The 20056-nt window shown below is 40.6% G+C and overlaps 1 protein-coding gene across 1 annotated transcript in view; it reads right to left on the reverse strand.

Moving 5' to 3' along the window:
• LOC115266888 (translation initiation factor IF-2, mitochondrial) overlaps positions 1-17132 on the reverse strand; it is an 18887-nt gene extending 1755 nt beyond the window's left edge. Inside the window, exon 1 of the mRNA XM_062848414.1 lies at positions 17089-17132. Coding sequence (XP_062704398.1) covers positions 17089-17132 — 44 coding nt within the window. The remainder of the gene's footprint in view (positions 1-17088) is intronic.
• Between the last annotated feature and the right edge of the window lie 2924 nt (positions 17133-20056).

Consider the following 20056-nt stretch of genomic DNA (forward strand, 5'->3'; position numbering starts at 1 on the left):
GGAGGATAGATGATGGTGATGGGTGGAGGGTGGCAGCAGTCAGTAGAACTGCTGATAACGTAACTCGAACTGCTGGTCTGGCACCCCAATTGGGTAAACATTGCATTCGTGCGACAACGGCGGCGGGCGACTTCCAGGTAGCTCTAGCTTGAGCTAGAGCTAGAGCAAGCTAGGATGATAGCTCAACCAGACACGTGAGATCAATTCTTATCAATTTTACCGGGATTAGGGAGAAAATCGCCCCCGGAACAAATCACTTTTCCGGTGAGCTCTCACGATCTAATCCCGAAACGGGGTGGAAGGGCACTACAGGCATGATAGAAATGGGATCTGACTAAAATGAAATTACTAACTCAGTTATTCTCTAATTGTTCAGAACTTGCTTTTTTAATCTACAAAAAAGTCTTCACAGAGTTGTGCCGAAATATTCAAGGAATTTGAGTCTTTAGATGAAACTTAAGCATTGCAAGTAAACCCCATTAGGAATCAAGCTTGGAATCAAGCTATAACTCCGTTTGATATTTTGTCGTTATTCTGCTTTGTGTTCAGTATTGTTCAGGATTGTGGACATATTCCCCAAGCAACACACATGTTATAAAAGAGTTACGACAGCGCAAGTTTTGGTTGTATAGAAGTTTATTTTACGTAATTCTAACATTGTGTTAAAATAACGTAAAATAAACTTCTATACAACCAAAACTTGCGCTGTCGTAACTTTTATATAACATGTGTGTTACTTGGGTCGTGAAATTCATTAAAATCATTGAATTATGTACATATTTAACAAAGGCTGCCTCCAAATCATTAAATTAGAAATTTTCATAGAAATTTCCACCTGTAATCCAGTTTGAAATGGTACTTCTCAATAGTTTATAAATTATTGAGTATTAAAATATTAAGTATCAGTTTTGACTGTTTATATCTGATTAAAATATGATATTGTCCAGACACATCGTCACACATCTCCCTGGTTGGAACTTTAGACAGAATAGAACGAAAACATCATATTAAACGCGAGAAATCGATCATTGTAGATACGCCCGTATGATACTAAGTGCGAGATATGGAATATACTCATCACCCTCTTACTCTGTCAGCAAAAAGGGCAAGTTAACTGTAAGCTTGGTCCCCAAATATCCTCACTGACTCGCATGTACCTATCTATACATGTACATGTGCAGTTAGTTGTGTGGCAGATTTCGGCTAGCATAGCAAACTAATCCCGGAACTTTGCTGTAGGTCACGAACTTTCCGAATGAAGTTCCTGCCGCCACCACCGGGAGATATACGTCAGAACCAGTCAACGATTTAAGTTCGAACGACAACGTACCTAGCTATAGTTGTTGAGTGATTTAAAATTGAGCTCCAAGGATTCAAGTTCAATTTTCTCTTACCGTCATCAAGTCTGGCATCGATAGTTTTGCCCGGCAACATACATCGTCCCACTCTATAAAGCATTGCAGTGTGCAGCATTAAACGGAGTACGACGGTGAATCCGCTTCTTGTACATATATGTACAAATCCATTTAATTAAGTGTATACGTCAATATGTACGAGAGCAATAAAGTTTTCTGCAGATCAGGACGAAGGAGCAGACGCCGCCGACGACAGTGAAATGGTGTCGATGGAGCTATCAACTCTAAGCTCTATGCTGCTATGCTAAAGGTATGTCTACACAAGACCTGAAAAGGAGAATGCACCGGATCAGAATGGATTTTTTCGGCAACATGGCTCAAGTACAAAAAAGCACCCTAGCGCTCAACATAATAAAATTAGACTGGTACGTACTAGCAGCCAATTGTTCATTAAAAACAGTAGACTAAGTGTACCAAATATCATCGTAAGGATTCCATCTTCCATACCGGGTATTTAGAAATGGTGTTTTAATATTAACCTTCACGTACCCGACCCCTGACAACTCATTTTCAAAATGCTGGCATTTCGTCAATTCTCATCCGATTTTTTTGAAGTCACCCCCAATCGATCTTAAATTGGAGCTAGTTAATAATGCTCAAGTGGCCATGCAATATCCGGAACCATGCCGGGGATAATCCGGATTGTGCTGAGCTCAGGGTGGTTGCCAAAATGGAAAGTGTTTATTTCGTGTGTTATTGTGTTTGAACTAGTGAAGAGAATTGTCAGACAAAAGAGGCACAAAACAAGCAACAAAGAAGGTGCGACGATTACTCTTTATCCCTACTGGTAACAGATAATGACATGAGTCCTGTTCAACGACGTAGGTTGAACTTGCTCGAAGTTGCTGCATCCTACTCTTACCCATTTGTCAACAAACGGGAAAGAGCGGGATGGAGCAAGTTCGAGCAAGTTCAACCTACGTCGTTGAACAGGACTATGATCTCGAAATTTTTTGTTGCAGACAAAAACGGAAGCTGAATTTGTTGCGAACTTTTCAACTCGTGAATAATCAATTATTGCTAACCCAAAGTCGAAACTGTTTGATGAAAGAGCTTCACCAGAGTTGCAGTGTTTACCGACTCGAAGTTACCGTTCGAAAATCGCAATGCAAGGCTTAAAAATCTCTAAACTCGTGGTGTACGATGTTAATCCCATTATTTTCAAGTTGGGACAAACTTATGTCGCATGGGTTTGTTTGTCGCAACTAATACAGGTTGCGACATTGTCATTATTGTTGCGCGATGGTTGAATTTTGATTCACTGGTTTGAACCATCGGTTTTCAGCGATTGTTGCGAACAGTGAATTACAATTGCGATAACCAGATTTAAATAGGTTGACCCATCCGGATCACCGTGACAGGTTCCGCGGGGCCTCATTGGGGACACTTCTGGTTTTCAACTTAAACATGCCGTGCGACATATCAATCTTCATGATTTAGAATGGCTAAGTCAGGAACGATAGACTGAAGTCTGTATCAACTAATATGGCCACCCCGGAACGTCTAGCACATGTTTCACGAGGGTGTCATCGGGGATATTTCTGGTTTGCAAGCAAAACATGCCACGGGACGTATCAATCTTGATGATTTCGAGAGAATAGGGAAGATAAAAATGACTAAAGTATGGTTCAACTGATGTGGCCGCTCCGGAACACCTGGAACAAGTTCCTCGGAGGCCTCTCAAACACAATACCACACGAAATAATCACTTTTAGGAATTTGGCAAAACAGACCCCTACCCCACCCCCTGACAATCCAGAATATTTCCGGTATGATTTCGGATATTACATGGCCACTTCAGTAAAATAAACTTGCACCAATTTATGATCGATTGAGGGTGGCTTAAAAAAAATCGGATGTAAATTGACGAAATGCCAGAATTTTGAAAAAGAGTTGTTGGGGTACGTGAAGGTTAAGATGCTGTTGAATTTTGATAAAAAAAGATATTTCTACAGGGATTCTTTATTTTTTTTTCAAGGATTTACCCAGGAATTCCTAACGTATGCGAAAAAGTTCTTCGTAAATTCCATTTAATATTCCTTTAAAATTTTCTCAAAGGTTCATTTAAGAAAATCTATCAGAATTGCTTGAAAAATTCCCTTATGAATTTCATCAGAAAAGCTTATTAAATTTCCCCAGAAATCCTACGAGAGATTCCCGTAGAAATTTCTTGAAAGAATCGTTTAGAAAATCATACACGGATTTATTTTAAAAATACTCCATTGATTTCTTAACAAAATACTTCGGGAAATTCGTCAGATCAGTGATCAGTGATTACTTTAGAAAGTATTTCATGCCGACCTTCAAGAAATTCTGCTGTACCGGAGATTTTTGCTGAGATTTCCGTGAAAATGCATTCCTTCATGAATTCTTCCAGAAATTTCTTCGGAATATCGATCATTCATGAATTTCTCTGTAGCTCTCTCACGATGCGTACAGAAACTAAGAACTGCAGAAAAACTAAGGTTTTTTTTATGAATCCTTCCGAAATTGTTCTATGGACATTTTTTAAGAAAATCTTCCTGAGATTGTTTTCAGAGAATCTTCTACCTATTTTTTCAGAAAGATCTTCAAAGTGTCATGAGTTTCCTTAAAAATTGCTCCAAATTATTCCAGGAAAATATTTCAATAATTCATCCGAAATCTTTCAGAAATGTCACAAAGTTTTTTTTGGGGCTTTTTAGAACATCTTCCAAAGTTTCCTTCAAACATTCTTTTAAGGTATCTTTAACCTTTTATAAGGCCGAGAGAACCAGGTACGGAATCCATTCGTTCTACATTGGAATATAAAGTGCATGTGGTGTAATGAAAAAAAAAAAGTTTTTATTTTCAAAAAATTCGATAGTCGATTTTGTATGAAAAAAATGGTCTAAATTTCAACTTTTTGTCAACAAAGTTTAAAATGTTGTTATTTTGTGATGCGTTTATCAATCATGCTGATTTTTTGACAGGTTATTGCCCTAATATTCATGAGTTACTTGTGTGGATTTGAACTCGATTGGTCAATTATTTTGGACGATATGGTAATTTTAGTACATGCCCATTTATTATAGTACATTTTTTCAAAAGGCTGAGTTTCTAAAAGTAATGAAGCAATCAGGTTGAAATTTTGTCCACAAGTAGAAGGAATATAGGCCTTTCATTCTCCATCATTCGATTTTCAATTCGCTCACCATAACAGAATTTCGAGCTTATAAACCTTCATGCACTAAAAATGGCAGTTTTTGGAGAGACATTTTGTTCTAAAAAAGCCTATTCATATTTGTTATGTCTCAAAAAAATCATGAGTGTTCACAAAGGCCTTATGTGTCCATCAGTTAAAACAGAAGTTGTAAAAATTTTCTTAACGAACAGAAAAAATATGCGTATAAGGTGGCAATATAGTTGCCACTGCCTTATAAAGGGTTAAGATAATCCTTAGGAGATTTCTTGAAATAATCTGCAAAGGATTCACAAAAAGTTTCGTCAGAGTTTTTTTTCGAGTGTTTCAAGGGATTTCAATAGAAATTTCTCCGGAGATTCCTTTAAAAAATCTTCAATGGAACTGCACTATGGATTCTGGAGTTACTCCAGAAATTCATTCATAACATTTTTCAAGGATTCTTTCAAATTTTTAAAATTTGTTTAGAAACTTTCCTATGATTAATTCAGAAATCCTTAAACAGTGCCCTATTGAAAACTTTTCTAAATTGTTTTCATAGTTTTCTTCAAGAGTCCATAAGTTTTATATTTCCTTATTATTGATATTTTCAGCCATAGGTTGGTTGATCCCGCATTCAGAAGTTCTTTCAAAGATGTTTACAGAAATTGTTTCAGGAAGTGACTTTCTCAGAAAATATGCTGGTGGTTCCTACAAGAATTCGTACAGGTGTACCAGGACCAGGGATTCCTTCAGGGATTCATCAAGGATTCTTGCATTATTACTTTCACAGATTCTAGCAGGAATTCCTCCAGCCATTTTTGGAGAATTCAGGCAAAAAAAAAAACATTTCAAGAGTTCCAGATGTATTCCTCAAGAATTTCTTCCAAGGATTGAGGAATTTTCTCCAGAAATATTTCGTAGGAATTTTTCGGAAACATGGCCAGAGATCCACGTGCTCTATTGTAGGATTTCTCCTGGGTCTCTTCTAAAGTTTTTCAATAAATTCTCTTGAAGTTCCACCAAGCGTTTCTCAAGAAGTTTCCCCTGGTGTTCCTCTAGGAGTTTTTTCGGAGATTCATCCTGAGATTCCTTCAGATTTCTCTTGGAAAATCAACAATTCTACATTGTTGCAGGATTTCTTTGTAATATCTCCCATTTTTTTTAAATTCGATCAGGGTTTCCTGATAATCCTGGGAATCTAAAAAAAATCTACGACGTTCAGAAATTGCTAAAGAAATTCCTTTAAACATCTTCTATGGGCTCCTTCATACATTGCATTATGGATAGTTTCAGAAATTACTCCAGGAAATCATTCATAGGATCTTTCGCGGATTCTTTTTAACAAATCTTCCAGGAAATCATTAAGAATTTCTTCAGCAAATTCGCCAAGAAAGATTTCCATGAATTCCTTCTCAAACTTTTCCTGGAATTACTCAAGAAATTCTTATTGGATTTCTTTAAGAAAATCCTTATGAAGGAATCAAAAGTTTTTCCAGTGATTGCTTCGTTATTTTCTCCGCAGGAATGTCTGCAGGAATTACTTCAGGGATTCATCCAGAAAACCCAGCAATAATACCTTCAGCATTCATTTAGTATTGTTACTGTCAGTGATTCTGGCAGGAATTCCTCAAGCGATTCCTGGAGATGGTCATGCAATGATTCTTTCAGAAGGTCCAGAAGTATTACTCCGTATATTTCATCAAAAAATCCTCCAGAATTTCCTCCAAAGATACCCCCAAGGTACTCTATAGAAGATTTTTTCCAAGAACTTTTCTTAAGTTTCTTAACAAATTCTTTTGAAGTTCCACCAAGCGTTTCCCCAAGTTAGTTTGTCCTGGTATTTCTCCAGGTTTTTCTTTAGAAATTCCTCCTGAGATTCCTTTAGAAACTTCTTTGGAATTCCTTCAAAAATACTTTCAGGGATTTTTACTGGAGTTAGACTGTAGATTTCTTTAAAAATCTTTCAGAGCTTCTTTTAGTAATTCTTCAGTGGATTCCTTCTGAAATTTCTTCAGATATTGCTTCATAAATATCTCCAGGAAATCTTACAGTATTTCAAGAATTTCTTTAGAAATTTCAGCAAGCAATTCAGCAAGCAACAGGCCTTTCATGTTTTTTTTTAAATAAAAATCCTCTTGAGAAATCACGTGAAATTGAATTTAAAAGATGTTTAAAAGATTGTTTTAGAAATTCTTTCAGCCAGGATTTTTTTGGTTCCGATATGAATTCCTACAGATATATCTTCACGAACTAATCCAGAGATATACTCAGAAATTTCTCCAGAGATTCCAAAGGACATAACCGTAGGAATGTCTGCAGGAATTATTTCAGTGATTCATCCAGCAAGAATACCTTCAACATTCAATCCACATTATAACCAGTGATTCAAGTAGGAATTCCTCCAGCGATTCCTGGAGATAGTCATGCAAAGAGTCTTTCAGGAGTTCCTGAAGTATTCCTCCGTCTATTTCCCCAGAAAATCCTCCAAACTTTCAACCGAAGATACCTTTACGATTTTTTTCCATGGATCCAAAAAATTCTCCGGAAATTTTTTCAACGGTCATTGGATTTTTTAAAGATTTTTTGTATTCCTCATTTTTTTTTAGAAAATCTTCTAAGGGCCGATTTCTTCACCTCGGCTTAACCCGTAAGCCAGGCTTACCCATATAGTTAAACCTGGCTTAACGCCTAAGCCAGGGTGAAGAAATCGACCCTAAGTTCTCTATTTCTCCAGGAGTTCCTTAAAAGTTTCTCAATAAATTATCTTGCACTTCCACCAAGGGTTTTCCAAGAAGATTTTTCTTGTATTCCAACTGATTTTTTTGTCAGAAATTCCCCCTGAGATTCCATCAGGAACTTCCCTGGGATGCCTGCAAAAATTCTTCCAGGGATATTTACAGAAATTAGACTGAAAATTTTGTTCCGTGATTTCCTTCTGAATTTTTTTTAAATAGGGGAAATTGTGTATTTTTGGCAGTTTTGTTCTTTTCGTCAAGGGTTTTATTTTTCAAAGCTGTTGAACTCAGAGTTGGCCTCCAATCCTTCCCAATCAAGCTGAGTTATTCAACCAAATTTCAGGAAATTTGGTCGACAAAAACCCCTCATGACGAAGAGAACAAACCTGCTGATAATACCCATCGTCACCCTATATCTCCAGGAAATCTTTCAGTATTTTAAGAATTTATTTAGATATTAGAGCAAGCTATTCAGCTTGCAACAGTTCTGCCATGCATTTTCATAAAAATGCAGCTTTTTTTTTATGAAATTCCCCTTCTAAAATTTGGCGAAAATTACTCCAGGAATTCCTTGAGAAATTCCTTCAGAGATTCTTGCGGAAATGCCTACAAAGGATCTTTCTAAAATTGCTCCTGAAATTGCTTCCGAAATTTCTATGGAGATTTCTTCAAATATTCCCCTCTTAATTTGTTTCGGCTGTTTTTTGAACAAGTGACAAGTGTGTTACTTTGGTAGCGGACACCCTTGAGGAGTTTCCGAGCTCTTAGAGATACCACAGGAGAAAAGCTTTGAATAATTACTTGTACGATTCCTCAAGATATGAGAGGGGAAGAACTGCTGATTTTTTTTTTTGTTTTGAAAATCAAAGTCCTGGAGGATTTTTAAAGAAACACTTAGGAAAGTATTTTTGAAAGAATTACTAAATTATCTTAATTGAAGAACTCTCTCCAGGTACTGCAGAATTATTTATTGACAACATCCTAGCTCAAAGCTCAATAAAAGTCCTGAAGGAATACCGGTGAAATCTCCGAAAGAATTCCTAAAAAGAAGTCTGAATTAACTCTAAAATGGATTATGAAGTAGTCCTTGAAAAAATCCCTGAATGAACAAGTAGAAGAAGCTCTTGATAATGTTCTAGATGATTTTTTGGAAAAATGCCAATACCTGAAAGAACCTCTAGAGAAATGCCAACAAGAGTGTTGGTAGGAGAGTGCCCCACGAAGATACAACCCTGATTTACAACTAGAAATCCAGTCAGCACTACAATAACCAGAATGCGATATAGATGATCCAAATGTTTACGTCTGGACCATTGTCTGCTGGACATTGGAGATCGCAGCCGATCGATGGATAGGCAATGGGGCATAGGTAGCTATTGGGATTGAGCAGTTATAAGAGAGAAGAGTATTTAGCAGCAGGCAGAGTATAGGATGGTTGTCGGACTATATGACGTCACTATTACAGATTGGATGGATAGGTTTAGGGTATTTTGCTGTTAGAGAGTCAGTTGCAAGCAGGTCGTCGGTTGAATAACACCGCCGTGATTGTATCACGTTAAACGTTTTTCTGTTAGTCTTTAAATATATGTAGTGTAGTCGAAGTTATGTAGTTTCTCTAAAAGCAATAAACGTCGTGTACCGTGCGATATCGTGTTTCGTAAATCCTGTGAATTTATACACCCGCCATTGAAAGAAGCCTGAGGAATAACTGCCGACTGCCGAATTGACCGAGAATCGAGGATCGCCCGGTTCCCTGCATGACTGATGGTACATCGATAGAGCAGTCACCGTTTCGGACAACACTCGATGTTGGTGCACTGTTGACTCCATCCACTGAAATCGAAGGTGAGTCGGCTCTGGCCTTTGAAAGAATTCCTAAACACAAATCTAAAGGTATCCATAGAAGAATCCTTTTAAGATTTTAAATTCAGAATTCCTTGGAAAACACCTAGAGGTATTCCAACAAGATTTTCTCGAATAATTTCTAGTGGAATTCTTGGAGACAACTGTAAGAAAAATGGCTGAGAGAAAGAATTCTCTCAGAACTTTCTGATGGAATACACGTTAGAATTTTTAAAGCCATCTTTAAAGGAATTTGTTAAAAAATCTTGGAAGGATTTTTGTAGAACGATGTACTTAGCTAACTTCCTTGACAAACTTGTGGACTTGTAGCAAGAAGAATCATTTGATATATATATTTTTTTCGAGAAATTCCAGATGGAGTGAAAAAATTCTGGAGAGATTTCTGAAAGAATCCCTGGAGGGATTATTCGAAAAATGTAGAGAGAAATACATAAGCCAAAGACAAAACTCATAATAAGCAGGCCTGTCATTTTTTTCAAAAATGTTCTCAAGTCCACCTTCATATTTTGAACGGTATCCTTAAAGAAGTCACTTATTGGCCAGATCAGGAAAACTGCTCCAAATAACGCATCACTGGGGCTCAGAAACCATGAGTAACTATATTTGATTTTACTATGACAGCACTGGATTCCTCTGATGACTGATGGCTGATGTCTGATGTTCTGATGTCTGATGTCTGATGGCTGATGTCTGATGTCTGATGTCTGATGGCTGATGTCTGATGTTCTGATGTCTGATGTCTGATGTCTGATGTCTGATGTCTGATGTCTGATGGCTGATGGCTGATGTCTGATGTCTGATGTTCTGATGTCTGATGTCTGATGTCTGATGTCTGATGTCTGATGTCTGATGTCTGATGTCTGATGTCTGATGTCTGAGATGTCTGAGATGTCTGAGATGTCTGAGATGTCTGAGATGTCTGAGATGTCTGAGATGTCTGAGATGTCTGAGATGTCTGAGATGTCTGAGATGTCTGAGATGTCTGAGATGTCTGAGATGTCTGAGATGTCTGAGATGTCTGAGATGTCTGAGATGTCTGAGATGTCTGAGATGTCTGAGATGTCTGAGATGTCTGAGATGTCTGAGATGTCTGAGATGTCTGAGATGTCTGAGATGTCTGAGATGTCTGAGATGTCTGAGATGTCTGAGATGTCTGAGATGTCTGAGATGTCTGAGATGTCTGAGATGTCTGAGATGTCTGAGATGTCTGAGATGTCTGAGATGTCTGAGATGTCTGAGATGTCTGAGATGTCTAAGATGCCTGAGATGCCTGAGATGTCTAATATGTCTGAGATGGGTAATATGTCTGAGATGTCTGTGATGTCAGAGATGTCTAAGATGTCTGAGATGTCTGAGATGTCTGAGATGTCTGAGATGTCTGAGATGTCTAAGATGTATGAGATGTCTGAGATGTCTAAGATGCCTGAGATGCCTGAGATGTCTGATATGTCTGAGATGGGTAATATGTCTGAGATGTCTGTGATGTCAGAGATGTCTAAGATGTCTGAGATGTCTAAGATGTCTGAGATGTCTGAGATGCCTAAGATGTATGAGATGTCTGAGATCTCTGAGATGTCTGAGATGTCTGTTATGTCAGAGATGTCTAAGATGTCTGAGATGTCTGAGATGTCTGAGATGTCTGAGATGTCTGAGATGTCTGAGATGTCTGAGATGTCTGAGATGTCTGAGATGTCTGAGATGTCTGAAATGTCTGAGATGTCTGAGATTTCTGAGATGTTTGAGATGTCTGAGATGTCTGAGATGTCTGAGATGTCTGAGATGTCTGAGATGTCTGATGCCTGATTTCTGATGTCTGATTTCAGATTTCAGATTTATTGATGAACCAGTTCAATGCAAACACTATATGGTACACGCGGATCGTGCCGCTTAAACGAATTTGCTCCCTAACGACTACTAAAAGCAGCCGGTCGGTACTACGACGACGGCACAGACACCGCCACCACCAGTAGTAGAAGCAGCAGTCGTCAGAGAACACATTAAGGACATGCGCATATTAGCAAGTCAATAAATTCCAACCCCTTTTACTAGCCGGAAAACATGGCACGCGATACGAATGGATGGGGAATGGAGCTGCAATAAGGGGAGCAGGGCAGCGACGCCATCATCATTATCGTCACGTTGTCAGTTTCGAGGTCCTCGAAAAAAGGCCATTAGCTGAAAGTACGTACTTGGTGTCCCGGTCTGAGCGGGGGTGAGTATAAATTTGTAATTTAGTAATCATGGCCAGATACGGAGAGATGGATGGTAATAAAGAGTTCGCCTCTGTAAGACCTAGTTGAATCGAAAAATAAAGATTTATGTTTTCAGTTTCCTAAATGTTTATAATTTCTTTCAATATGTTGGCCATAGGTCCATCTAGCCGAGACGGTAAACGCACGGGTATTCAGCATGACCATGCTAAGGGTGACGGGTTCGATTCCCGGTCGGTCCAGGATCTTTTCGAAAAGGAAATTTCCTTGACTTCCTTGGGCATAAGAGTATCTTCGTGCCTACCACACGATATACGCATGCAAAATGGTCATTGGCAGAGGAAGCTCTCAGTTAATAACTGTGGAAGTGCGCATAGAACACTAAGCTGAGAAGCAGGCTTTGTCCCAATGAGGACGTTACGCCAAGAAGAGAGAGAGAGAGAGAGAGAGGTCCATCTGAATTTGCTATGAATAGAAGAGAAAAAAAAGCCATTTCGATATTACAGATGATAATTTGGCAAAATTTTCTTATATATGAAGAAGTCTGGAGTTGATATCAAACATTTTCCTGAGTAAGCAGCTCAGTTTGAAGATAAATTAGTTCTGAAAAGATTTCAAATGCTGTGATAAAACCTACCGTATTTCATTTTATATTGTTCGAATTATGCGCAGGACTTTTTTTTCCTTCTAAACCATAGGGGGATACTCTGCTCAACAGACACCCTAACAGAAGGTTAGGGTAGTGTAGGTCTGACAGGCCGTCTTCTACAACAAAAGTAAAATCCAGGACTACTCTCTCCTCGTACCCACTAAACCATTCCTATGGTCGCCAAACCCTACGTCTCTCCGGAACCACCAAGAAGGTATTGCTTCAGAGAGGGGCTAGTGCACATCGCACCCACAAGGTTAGCTGCGTAGCCTGCAGCAACGAACATCGATGACTCGCTTTGGAGAGTCCATCACGGGAGCATGCTGGCGCTTAGCCAGTTTCCCGAGTGGTCCTCGCCACTCCCTTTGTCCTCGGAAGGCGGGTAGGGTCAACCCCGCCCGCGCCCTACTGCTGAGCGGACATCAAGAACTGATACCCACGTGCAACCCGATCTGACCTGCCCGTAAGGAAGGGTATCACTACCCTTCAGGCCCTATCAGATGCACCCGTAGGTTGCAGACAGCAGGATCTCACCTACCCCGACCCTTGCCGGAGATGCGCAGGACTTAAAACTATAGAAACAGTCTATGTGCTATAGGCATTGAAATCAATTTTGAGCAAACCAACAAATCTAGTCCGTTAAACTTATAAAACAAAAATATTTTCAATTTCTTTTTATTCGTGAATTTTAGCTAAAACTTGGAAAACATTAAAAACAAAATCCTCCTAGCAACAGCGTCAAAGTCACGTCTTGTCCAACTCGAGTATCATCTCGTCAACACCGGAAGAGGTACCTTCTACTCTCGAAGCATCCGATGCTCAAATCAGCACAAAACCCACCAAGAAGAGCCCGAGAACATTTCTCGAATTCGTTTATTATTCCAACCATATTCTATCACCACCATACCACTTGGCAACGCAAGAATCCACTCAATCACTGCGTCGTCGCGTCATTCGTTTCGTCGCACCTTTCGACTGACGTTTCGCTTTGTGGTGTGTAATACCTCAGCGTGGCTGCGCTGATGAATGAGAAAAAGTGCATTCGGGCGGCGGTGCGGTGGTGGCGGCGATGCTACTTGAGAATGTGCAGTTTTTTCATGAATGAAATCGAGAAGAACTTTGGATTTGGATTGAGAAACGTGATGTTTTCATCATCATCGGTACAGCAGCATCCCACGTCGAACCCATCGTGACAGGCAAAACGCAATCTGCCTTCGTGGGGGTGGCAAGAATAACAGAAATTGACACTTGTCGTCTCGGAAACCATGGTAAGGTACCCACTTAAGGGTCCCGGTTGACATGACAGACAGTTTCGTCTTCATTCATGTGTCAGAGCCGTACATTGGATAGGTTTGCGGTGAGAAAGGCGTGGATGATCGTTCAGGAACTGCATCAATGCATTTATTTCACACTTCAGGTCTAAAACTAACGTACGTGATTCCTGAACAACCCCCCAGCAGCAATCGACCGAGCAGCTATTTATAGAGGATGAGCAACAGTGCGAAATGGCACCTCCAGGCTCGACTGCAAACCGTATTGGTAGGTACAAGCGAATGCTCAAGCCAACAGCGGCAATCGAATTCAAAAGATATGCATAAATTTTAATAGGCATTTTGGTTGACTGACTACGTTTACGAGCTGAGCTGTCGGGAACATCATCGGGATCGGGAAAAGGGAAAGAGAGATGTGCTCCTATCAGACGGAAACATGCCATCATAGTCAGCAGACACTGTTTGGGCAGTGATTCCCAACAAATCTGCCACTGTCATTTTGCACGAACAGATGTTTGTCAAACTTTCCAAATACTGCCTGCATCTTCCCTGAAACTTTCTAAATCCATTCAGACCCGCAGGGTCCAAAACACTCCTGAAATGTCCCGAAACACCCCTGAGGCTCATTGAATCGACATTGAACACCTCGGAGATCCCCGAAACGCCCCTGAAGCCCCATCAAACCAGAAAAACAAAAAACGTCATTGAACGTGAAGTGCCCTGAGGCTTCCTGACATGCTTCTGAAAACTCCCTTAAATCCCTTAAAAGCCCTCGTGAGTAGTTTTTAAATTTTGAAAAACGCTCTGCTCTGCTCTGCTCTGCTCTGCTCTGCTCTGCTCTGCTCTGCTCTGCTCTGCTCTGCTCTGATTACGAAGGAATCTCTCCAGAGATTACGAAGGAATCTCTCCAGAGATTACGAAGGAATCTCTCCAGAGATTACGAAGGAATCTCTCCAGAGATTACGAAGGAATCTCTCCAGAGATTACGAAGGAATCTCTCCAGAGATTACGAAGGAATCTCTCCAGAGATTACGAAGGAATCTCTCCAGAGATTACGAAGGAATCTCTCCAGAGATTACGAAGGAATCTCTCCAGAGCAGTGTTTGGACGAAAAAGTGATAAGTGAACCACTCGGCAGTTTTTCTTCCCTTCTGTTGGTTCTGCTTCAATTACCAAGCGGTGTATGTTGTTCTCGTCGAGTCGCATCGTTTACGAACGAACACAAAGAAGATACTCCGATATAGACAAGCTGTGGCGATGAGCGGGCATCGCTAAGTGTAACACTTACCGATGATCTCTCATCGTTGGCTTGGGACAACTGTGAATAATCATTATTTTTATCAGTATTTAATGCGTTTTCGCTTTAAAAACGTGAACTACAATTTAATTTAACTGTTTTCATGACGTTGCAGGTTGTGTAGTCACAATAAAAAAAGAATTATGACAATAAAATATTCTAACCGAATGCATCGCTTTCATTAGCGTCATCGAGCATCTTCTCTCTTGATTGCGCTCTCGTATCGAACCGGACAAGAGAATGAACAGCATTTCGAGGAGCGTTCCCGAGCATGTTGGTTCACGAAATGTTACATTCGCGAATGTATCACTTGCTGAGCATGGACCATTCAGTGGTTCACGATAAAAATCCACACTCCGCTCCAGAGATTACGAAGGAATCTCTCCAGAGATTACGAAGGAATCTCTCCAGAGATTACGAAGGAATCTCTCCAGAGATTACGAAGGAATCTCTCCAGAGATTACGAAGGAATCTCTCCAGAGATTACGAAGGAATCTCTCCAGAGATTACGAAGGAATCTCTTCAGAGATTACGAAGGAATCTCTTCAGAGATTACGAAGGAATCTCTTCAGAGATTACGAAGGAATCTCTTCAGAGATTACGAAGGAATCTCTTCAGAGATTACGAAGGAATCTCTCCAGAGATTCTGATGGAATCTCTCCAGAGATTACGAAGGAATCTCTCCAGAGATTACGAAGGAATCTCTCCAGAGATTACGAAGGAATCTCTCCAGAGATTACGAAGGAATCTCTCCAGATATTACGAAGGAATCTCTCCAGAGATTACGAAGGAATCTCTCCAGAGATTACGAAGGAATCTCTCCAGAGATTACGAAGGAATCTCTCCAGAGATTACGAAGGAATCTCTCCAGAGATTACGAAGGAATCTCTCCAGAGATTACGAAGGAATCTCTCCAGAGATTACGAAGGAATCTCTCCAGAGATTACGAAGGAATCTCTCCAGAGATTACGAAGGAATCTCTCCAGAGATTACGAAGGAATCTCTCCAGAGGTTACGAAGGAATCTCTCCAGAGATTACGAAGGAATCTCTCCAGAGATTACGAAGGAATCTCTCCAGAGATTACGAAGGAATCTCTTCAGAGATTACGAAGGAATCTCTTCAGAGATTACGAAGGAATCTCTCCAGAGATTCTGATGGAATCTCTCCAGAAATTCTGAAGGAATCTCTCCAGAGATTCTGAAGGAATCTCTCCAGAGATTCTGAAGGAATCTCTCCAGAGATTCTGAAGGAATCTCTCCGGAGATTCTGAAGGAATCTCTCCGGAGATTCTGAAAGAATCTCTCCGGAGATTCTGAAGGAATCTCTCCAGAGATTCTGAAGGAATCTCTCCAGAGATTCTGAAGGAATCTCTCCAGAGATTCTGGAGGAATCTTTCCAGAGATTCTTGAGGAATCTCTCCAGAGATTCTGAAGGAATCTCTCCAGAGATTCTGAAGGAATCTCTCCAGAGATTCTGAAGGAATCTCTCCAGAGATTCTGAAGGAATCTCTCCAGAGATTCTGAAGGAATCTCTCCAGAGATTTTGAAGGAATCTCTCCAAAGATTTTGAAGGAATCTCTCCAGAGATTCTGAAGGAATCTCTCCAGAGATTCTGAAGGAATCTCTCCAGAGATCATGAAGGAATCTCTCCAGAGATTCTGAAGCAATCTCTCCAGAGATTCTGAAGGAATCTCTTCAGAGATTCTGAAGGAATCTCTCCAGAGATTCTGAAGGAATCTCTCCAGAGATTCTGAAGGAATCTCGCTGCTCTGCTCTGCTCTGCTCTGGTACAATCCACATACGGTTTTGTTACTGAGTATCTTTGAATGTTGCCATATATCACATGATTTCAAAAAATTCCATCGAAACAGTTTGAGAACATCTATAGTAGGCAGGAGGGGCAACGGAGGGGGATGTGCGAACGTACTTTGTGTTGTCAAAAATAGATAACATTTCTGTCATTGACGCGACTGTAACCATTCCACCCTACTATGGTGGTTACAGACCACCACCATGGTAAGGGAAAATCAGTTTTTCCATTTCCCGTTTTGTATCAACCATCATCCTGAGCATCACAAAATCAGAAGCTTGCAAATCGATGAATGATGATGGCGCTGGAATATTTATGATGCCCCCTTGTTACCATTAGTGCGAGCGCGAGCGAACATCGAATGGTTGTCAGGTTTTCTTATATTTCCTAGCGTGACTTACCAACTGGATCTGAGCTAGACTATTAAGTTAAACAAATTCCATCACAAAAAAAAACTCAAGTAACATTTTTGTCAAATAGACTAGAAGAAGTTCTCAGAACCATTATAAATACTAAAATAAAAAAGTATTAGGTTTTATTACGGTTCTCAAAACCTGTGCAAGACTAATTGGCCATCATAATGTTACTTGGGTACAGAACCATCATATCCGGGAATCGAAACGAGGCATGATGTTGTCCAAGAGTTGTGTGTTTACCGGCTGAGCTATACGGGCGCCTGATCGTCCCCTTACTCACCAAATATGCACCGGGATGGTGCCATCCAGGTTTTCCGTTATCATCGTTGATTTTGTTATTCGAAATTCTGTCCGTTCTTCACGTGCGACACACGACATCGTGTATTATAAAATCGATCATTCCGGAAGTTTTCGAGGTTGATTACGCGGGGAGGATGTCTATATGTGGTACCGTAGTTTGGACGTAAATGAATTTCTTCAACATTTGGTTAGGGGCCACAGGTAAAGTCGAAGCAATGAACTCGCGGATATTCAGCAAGACCATACTGAGGGCTTCAAAATTATTGAAGAATTACTTGACTTACTGAGAAGTATCATAGTGCTCTGCCAATATTTCAACAGATTCAAAATTTTGTTATTTTTGATCAGTGTTACCATGTTCTACGGTTTGTCATCTATAAAATATACATTTTCGTCGAAACAAAATCACATTTTAATACAAACAACTCCGCATCGCATCGTCAAGCTGAGCTGCTGCATCCGTTTATCGGATGTATCGTGGATTGAGGCCCTCATGTGCCAAGGCCGGAAAGATTCGAAAGCTGTTTTTGCTTGGAACGAAGTCCATTCCCGCCAGATCCCAGAGCCTTTCCAAAGGGATCCACCCACACCCAGTCAGTTTCGATGTGCTCCATCGTGATATATATTCGTAGACATGTTCAACCCGCCACGCTGGCTGACTGGTAAAACGAACTAGCAACGTGCTGGATAGAATAAATCAGCTACAGGCTTCTTTTCCAAAATTCGTATAAGTATGGAAAACGATGATGACGGCAGCGAATCTGCCCGGCCAGACAGCAGCGGAGCATATGTTCAGTATAGTAGATGGCAAGTCCTCCCAGCCACTGGCACTGCCAATGATGGCGAACGGTTCGAAAATTTATGATGACATGGCTGTGAAATAATGCTGAAGCTGTTGGCATGCTGATAAGAAAATTTCGGTTGAATTTTGAGGATCGTGTTGTGACACTATGTGGACGCTTGGTTGCCAAAAATAATGATACAAGGGTCAACCGAATTGATCAAGTCAGGGAATCATAAACAGATGATAAGTTTTCTTCAAGGTTTTTCTGGGACATCAAAACCTAATATAACAATGTTGAACAGAGGATTCGCTAGGTTCACGAAATTTTGACTTGGCCTACACCCTATTTAGTGACATTTGTTCGATTCAATCCTGTGCCAAGTTTTCGGTAAGTTATTAAAATGAAAAGATATGTTTACACCAATTCGATAATACAGCATTTAACTCGACCGACCCGGCAGGCCCGACACAATACGAAGACCTTAAATACTTAAAACAATACCCACTCGAAACACCCTACGCTGAAAACAGCGCACCATACGTTCGATTGCTCTCAAATCCTTTTATGGCGCAGTAAAAACGAGAATTCGTTTAATTTCCGCATTCAGCCCATTAAGCCAAACAGCGTCATCATACCTACCAAGTACCTACGTACCGCCGCGCCGTCGTCATAAGTGGCCAGCATCGATTTTCAGTTATGAGTGTGTGCTGATGCCACACGAGTTTTACAGCGGTTTACCATCCACAACCGACGAATGTGTCCCTCTGCCAAGCTCTCTAAAGTAGCTGTGCATTGCTTTATCAGTCGGATCCCCGCACCGGATTCAGTAATTATCGTAGAACGCCAATATCTACTCATCTAATCTAACCAACCAACCGTCAAAGTGTGTAGAACTTCATTCATTGCCCCTAGTGCTCCCCAAAATGTAGAAGGGAACCGAAAAAGCAACATAATGTTCTGCTATCTTTTCAACATTTTCCACTTTTATTGATTTTTCCTATCAATATTTCATGTGCCACACGACGGACGACGACGACGAGGAGCAACGAAAGCGCAAAGCACCACCAACAAAGAACTGAGAGCAGTCAGTCAGGCAGAGCTCCTCAGTAAGAGCGTGGAGCTCGCTCACGTTCGTTGTCGAAGCACGGGGTGCAGCGCAGGCAACACGGACTCTCGAGTCAACTGACTGACTCTGCAGAGATGGGATAGGGACACAGCATGATGGTTGATGAACAACCTTTGAACGGCTGGCACGCTGCTCGGTTGGTGGAGACATGTGCCATCATTAGGGTGCGGCAGATGCTCGGATGTTTGTGTCGTCTTCTCTATTCAGATTGAATCCTCAAAACAAAAATGCAAGACATAAATTTTGAGAAGAATTAGTCACACCCTTATTACAATCTACTGGTTGTTCTCGATTGTAGCCTGCAGAGAGTTTTGAGAGGTCCTGAGTGAGGACTAGGTAAAACGTACCGGGAGGAAAGTCATCCTTTTCTACTAGCAGCGAACACGTCCGGAGAACACATCCAGCTGGCAGCCATCTATATCTGTCCTACACTTTTTTCCACCGATTGCGTTGGAAGGAAAATCAGATGAAAAACTCCACCAGCGGGGGATACAGCACTGGCACACAGACACTCTTGCAATCAATATGGCTGACTGTGGCAACTGTACGGACGGAGGTATTTGCGCTTTGTAAATGTGTCATCAACGTGTCTCATCGGAATGGTCCCACTAACAACCAGGTGAGGGAAGAACGGATGGATGAAATGATGAACTTGGAGCACTGCTGAATGCCACAGTTTCACCGTTTGAAGGGAGATTCAACTGAGACCGCGTTTCATCCAAGTAGTTGTACTAGCTTGTCTGTGATGAGCGACTTGCCATCGCTTTTGATGGGGGAGCAATTCTATCTTCTATCTGTGAAGAGATTTGGTTGCATTGCTGTTCGATGTAGGCCGATACGAGAAAAAGAAACTTTTTCTGAATGTCTCAACTGTAATAATTCTTGGGAGTACTATCAGCATTATAATAGAGATATTCCGATGGATAAAATACTATTCAGTATTCACACATTTCAACTTCAATATTCATAAATTCTAGTCACAGGAACCCTTCCATTCATATGCAATGCATGCATTAAATTTTCAACTGTCTATCTAT

This window comes from Aedes albopictus, chromosome 1 (genome assembly GCF_035046485.1).
Source record: "Aedes albopictus strain Foshan chromosome 1, AalbF5, whole genome shotgun sequence".
Lineage (NCBI taxonomy): Eukaryota > Metazoa > Arthropoda > Insecta > Diptera > Culicidae > Aedes > Aedes albopictus.